The following is a 6025-nucleotide window of genomic DNA, read 5'->3' on the forward strand; positions in this document are numbered from 1 at the left end:
CTGAAGGCCGTAGGGGGGGGTGCGGGGTCAGGGCCAGCCACGGCGTCTTCTCTGCAGCGTGTCAGTGGAAAGGAGCTGGACAACATGACTCCTGCCTTGATCCTGCTTCCTGCTTGGAGGCATAAAATCGAAATTAGTGTAAAGCGGGGTCAGCTGGGCAAAGGTGCTGCAGCGAGAGGAAGCAGAAGTTGGATCTTGGTTGGTTTACGCTGGTGAACGGGAGGAGACGAGTGGCTTTTCAGAAGGTAAATGTGAAGCAGCCCACTGACGGGATCAGAGCAAAGCCCTTGTTTTGTAACACACTGAGCTAAAAAAAAAAGGAAAAAAAAAAAAAAGGAGGGGTGTTCCCTCTTGTATGAGTATGTGTTGGGTAAAGTCTCGCTGCCACCTGTCACGCACGGATCCTGAACGCCTGGGGTCTGTCCTTGTCCCCTGACACTTTACAAAGAGGCACCCAGTGTCTCCTTTCCCTATTCTGCAGTCCAGGTTCATTCAAGCTTCCAAGATGCTCAAACGAGTCCTGCAAAATCAGCCAAGACTAAACTTGACTTTTTTATATATATGTTTGTGCAGTGTTTTCTGGTTTTTTATCATAAAGGAGAGCAGGGAAAAACTGAAAGAAAATAAAGACAGGACAAAAAAAAAGTGAAGAGGGAAATCCTTGCAAAGTTTCCTTGTCCACCAGAAAGAAGTAAAAAAGAAAGACAAATATTTACTCGTCCTAGGGAAAGTCTAGGCTGCCCTGGAGACCCCAGGGAGGGGTGTTTAAAGTATTTAAAGAGTTAAAACAGCCCCAGGGTGCCGGGGGAGAGGTTGGTCCCTGGACAGGGGCTGGCCTGGCCCCTGGAGGTGCCCCCTCCTCTACAAAACCGAGGTGGAAGCCCGTGGAGTTGGGATTTGCTGTCCTCTGCTGGGAATCGCTGGGACCATTCCCGAACACAGCGTCGTTCGGAGCTGCCGGCTTCTTCCATCTCCTTGAGCGGCTGCGATGCAAACTCAGCAAAACCAGCAAAGATGTGCTGCTTCCCTCGTTAGTTCTGCCCAAATCCGTGGCAGCTGGAAGGAGAATCTTCCGAGGGGGATGTCAGCAGCTGGGAAGGCGGGTAAGGACACGCACCCCCGGGTTAGGAAATCTGCCTCGAATTCTGCAGAAGCTATTTGAGGGTCGGGGCTCAGCCCCTTCCTCTTACTCCCCTGGCTCCTTGGAAACCTTTTCGCTGTGCTGTCCCCACCTGCCAAAGTCCTGAGAGAACTCTTCTCTTCCTGAGAACTGAGAGAACTCTTCGCTGTCCTCCTAAGATCTCCTCGTCGCACCTTCAGCGCTGAACTGGCCTCACGGAGCTGTTTCTTGGCTTTGCCCAGCTGAATGCCTCGTCGACGTTCCCATCACACCGAAGCCCCCAAAGGACGTGGGGTTTTTTTCTCATCATACACGCCCTGGAGCAACTGGAAGGGACCGCAGGGGCCAAGAAAAGAAAAGAAACCTCCGCAGAGCGGGATATTCCCACTTCTCCTATGAAACGCACCATTTGCTTGTGCTGTCATAGAGGTTATTTCCCTGTTTATTTACGAGCGACGGCCCTGGAGGTCACGGTGATGTTGTTTTAAGCTTTATGGTACCTGCCCCTCCCTGTCTCGGGTCCTCCAGGAAGCTCGAGGTGGCTGGAGCCTGGCAGATGGGGGCCGTGACGGCGTGAATCACGCGTCCTTTCGGAGAAGGAAACCGGGGAAATCGTCTGTGCGAGGCTGGAGGACACACTCAAAGTGCTGACGCCAGCGTTCACGTGGGCTGGGTTACCCCGCACAGCTAAAAGCTGGGACAGAACGTGTGGATTTACAGCCCTTCCCTTTCCCCAGGAGGTGAGAGAAGGATTTACAGGGCGGTCCAAAGGGACCCCCAGCGCCGTCTTGGAGGAGTCGAGGAGGGGCTGGAGCACCGATGTGTGTTGGGGCGCACTGACACCCCCCAGAAAACACCACCGGGAATCCCAAATTATAGCTCTCCCTGCCTGAGGACCTCCCTCCCGGCTTCTTGCCTGCTGAAACCTGGGGCCGCCTTTGCAACCTAACGGCAGAGCCTCCAGGAGCGGGGAAAGTGTCGCAGGATCACCCCGTCCAGCTGCGAGCAGCGAGCGTGGGCAGAGGGAGTAACACCTTGTGGCTCCAGCGACGTTTTCATCACCTTTATATCGGACTCTTGTTTTCAGCCAGACCTGCTTTTACTCAGAGCTATAGGTACAGCATCAAAGATCCTGAATGCAGGAGAACTCATTCTGGCACCCTGTCCTTGCAGCACACGCTCCAGGACACAGCGCAGGTGGCTGACGTGCCTTAACAAGGTGACAACCTCCAAGCAGATGGCAAAGAAGAAATTTCTTTATTCCCTTATCTCCAGGCGTTAGGAAAGGAGAAAGCGGAGTTAGAACTTGTCTTGCCCTTTAACCTGTTGTGTTTCTCTCTTCTCATGGCTCATTTCTGCAGGTTAAGGGGAATAAAGATGAGCTGTTAATACTTTGCTCGGTCTCCCGCTTAGTCCTCCAAAGAGGACCGTGGGCTGGCCCCAGCTCACGCAGGACACGTCTGTGTGTGCAGATCAAGGGGCCTTTCTTTGTTGTTCATCCACGACCTCCAGAATTAGCTTTTCTCTAGGAGAAGAGCTCTGATATTGCAAAATATGACCGAATGTATCGCCCGTGTGAGAACTGGGGTTTTGTTTGTCCGCCGCAGTTCAGCCATAGACAAGAAGACGGGGGAGAAAGTGGCCATCAAGAAGCTCTGCCGCCCCTTCCAGTCGGAGATCTTTGCCAAGAGAGCGTACAGAGAGCTCATGCTGAAAAAAAATAGCAAGTCAAGTGCTCATTCCCTTTTCCCTGCGGAGACAAGGTGCGGTTTCTTGCCACCTGGTAGTACGTCCTTCCTGGTGGCATCATCTTTATTTTAACTGAGAGGTCCCAACACTTGGCACGTGTGGGCAGACTCAGGGGTTGACTGTTACGTGTCAGCTGCGCCCAGCTGGCACCAGGCTGAAGCAGAGGTGTAGCGGGTGCTCCCGTGCGTAATGGGTGCTCCCATGGATTAGTAAGAGGCAAAGCAGCCGCGCAGCATAGCGAGGAGTCCTCGGATTCCTCGGGTGGAGTTCTCGGTGCTCACCCGTGCCCGTGTGCCGGGGGAGAGCTGCTTCCCGAGTCCCACATGCACAGAGAATGCTTTCCAAGTTTAAATTTGGGCTTCTCTTCTCCATCAGGTCATTGGGCTGCTTGATGTCTTCACCTCCGCTCCCTCCTACCACGGATTCCAGGACTTGTAAGTTTGGAGTTTGGGTTTGCTCTATCTGGGCTCAGCCATTGCCCTCGATGCTGGGGGCGTAGCAGGGGGATAACGGGTCAGGCTGAGGCGCCATCCGACAGCCTGAGCTGAAAAGGTGCCAGGCATCCCCAAATAATGAGAAAAATTGAGAGAGGAGCCAGTTCCCACGGCTAAAACACCCAGAACATGTAAAGAAATTCCACGCTGTGCTTGCAGCTGGGAGAACCGAGTACGTAGAGACCAGAACACGTAAGGAAGAGGCATGAAAGAGGCGTCACGTTCCGCGGCGAATCACACGCAGCCCCGACGCTGCCGCCGTGACCGCTGAGCTGAGAGGCTGCGCTCGGAATGGGAGAAATATTGCTCAGCTGGGAATTTTAAAGATCTGGCTTTCTTTTCCTCTTGATCCTGACTCTTGTGTTCGTTTGTTTTTTTGGCATTTCCTTTGGTGTTGATGGTCAGGTCGGACAAGTCGTTTTTCCCTTCCCCATCCTTGGGCAGGAGCAACGTGTGCCTGGCTTTGGGGTTCGGGCATTGAGCATCCCGCAGGGAAAAGTGTTAGAAGGTTCTCAGAGCAGTTCCTGCTGGAAGACCATTAACTAATGAGCAGTCTCAGCAGTGGGCAGGGCAAAGACCTGAAGGAAGTGAGATCTTGTCTTCCGAGGCAGGGCTGGTGAACATTACGGAGATAAATTTGGGAGCCGACGCAGCAGTTTTGCAAGACTCTTGGAGTTGCACAAGGATGTTTCAGCTCCCGGGATGGTGTAAGGCCGCCCGGAACTGAATATCACTTGAGGTCTAAAGTAAACTAATCGAGGATCATTAAAGTCTGGAAGATCCTTGTGCAGATATCCAGTTTAAGGGGAGGAGAAAGAGCAGCTTGAAAGCCCAGCGTCACTGCAGGCTGTGCTAATTAGCCAGCAACAGTGTCACAGCAACCCGCCTTAGTTACAGTCAGTTACACAGAGAAAAAAAACCCAAACCAACAAAAAACCAAGTGAGAACAAGGCTAGCCTGGTTCCCAGTGGTTTTCTTCTAGACTCAGGGCCTTGTCTTACTGCCTTTTAGCTACCTGGTGATGCCATACATGCGGACAGATTTACAAAAGATCATGGGACATGAATTCAGTGATGAAAAGATCCAGTACCTGGTCTACCAAATGCTGAAAGGGCTGAAGGTAGGTGGGTCTGGAGGAGTTTAGTGACTCCCTGTGTCTCCTCTACACGTCACCTCCGGGCTGACTGTAACTAAACCCCCTTCCAACGCTGAACAGGAAAATTTGGGGGGTTATGGCATCCCCTGAGAACAGATATTTGCTGTTGAACTACTCGTGTTCCAGCATACATCTACGAAAGAGCTGCTTGTCACGACAGTCAATCAGGTGTTGAAGAAGGCAGCAGCCACAGATGCTGCGATGGTTTTTAACGTGGCAGCAGTTGTGTCGCTCTCTGACCTGCCAAAACCCTGCGTAGAAAGGAAGCGGCTGGTGGCAACGGGAGCTTCTGCTGAACTCCCACCAGAGGCTCTCAGGGGAGAAGACAGAGGGAAGGTTTTTCTGTTCAACAGAACGCAGACAGACCGTGCTGCTTTGAGAGAGCAGAAGGCAATCCCTGCAAACCCTGGGACGTAGAGACAAGGCCTTAACGCTGCCTCTGCAACATCCCTCACCCGGGTGAGAGCAGTGGCTTACGGGCGCTGACGAGCTCACGTAATAACACCTTTCCCCAGTCACTGTTACCTTGAGTTTAAACAACCGGGGGAAGAACACGCAGCAGGTTGAACTGGTGTGATAAAAGCCATGCAGCCAGGTTTCGCAGTTTTGTGTTTTAATGAGTTTTTTTTCCCCCCCGTGTGGTTTAACACCCAAAATAACCAAGTTTTCCCGTCGTCTCCTCACCGTGTTCCTCCCTGTAACCCTGATGCCTTTGTTTGATAGTTTGAAGCTATTGCTGTACTTCTCTGAGGAGCTGTTGCTCCTCTTCTGCTCTGTGCCTCTTCTTCAGGCTGACGGTATCATTGCAAACACTCTCAGAAATAAATCCAGGGCGGAGATTTCTTTTCAAGCTGCTGCCCTGGGGACCCTTGAGCAGGTGCAGAGTCGTGTTCTCAGCAAGTTCTTGTCCGTAGCTCTCGTTTCTGCTGGGGAACAGAAAGCTTTGTCTGCTGGTGCTCACATTGTGGCTCCTCTTTTTATTGCAGTACATTCATTCCGCTGGGATCGTCCACAGGGTAAGCCCGCGCTCGCTCTGATTTTTGGTCTGTTCAGGAGAAACGCAGCTTGGCCGCAAAATTAATAAATTCCTAAAAATCTTTCCACTAACAGCCTCATCTGCTCTAAGGTCTCACTGGCGTCCTCCCTCTTTTCCCTCCTACACCCTGCACGTGTTCGGATTTGCTCGTTTGTGCAGTGTTTTGAGGGAACGCTGGGTTTTCTGATGAGCTGGGGAGCATCTTACGCTGCTCTTTGAATGAAAGCTTTCAGAAAAAGATAAAATAATACTCTAAAGCCGTACGGTACAGCAGGCGTGGTGTCTTCGCTGTATCCGGACGTGGGATGTTGTGGGAACCGCTCAAAGGCAAGCAGGGGTTTGGCCAAGGCTCGTGTCGATGCGTTGTGACTAAAAACATCTTTATTATTCTGCTCCCGTCTGTTGTAGGACCTGAAGCCGGGCAACCTGGCTGTGAACGAAGACTGTCAGCTAAAGGGGGGTGAGAAAGC

At 52.1% G+C, this 6025-nt stretch overlaps 1 protein-coding gene across 1 annotated transcript in view; it reads left to right on the forward strand.

Annotated features, from left to right (window-relative positions):
- Positions 1-2727: 2727 nt before the first annotated feature.
- MAPK13 (mitogen-activated protein kinase 13) overlaps positions 2728-6025 on the forward strand; it is a gene marked incomplete at its 5' end in the record, with an annotated part of 7379 nt that continues 4081 nt past the window's right edge. The window contains 5 exons of the mRNA XM_009871968.1: positions 2728-2854; positions 3245-3303; positions 4375-4483; positions 5506-5535; positions 5964-6023. Coding sequence (XP_009870270.1) covers positions 2728-2854; positions 3245-3303; positions 4375-4483; positions 5506-5535; positions 5964-6023 — 385 coding nt within the window. The remainder of the gene's footprint in view (positions 2855-3244; positions 3304-4374; positions 4484-5505; positions 5536-5963; positions 6024-6025) is intronic.

The sequence above is a fragment of the Apaloderma vittatum genome, unplaced genomic scaffold, assembly GCF_000703405.1.
Source record: "Apaloderma vittatum isolate BGI_N311 unplaced genomic scaffold, ASM70340v1 scaffold42546, whole genome shotgun sequence".
NCBI lineage: Eukaryota > Metazoa > Chordata > Aves > Trogoniformes > Trogonidae > Apaloderma > Apaloderma vittatum.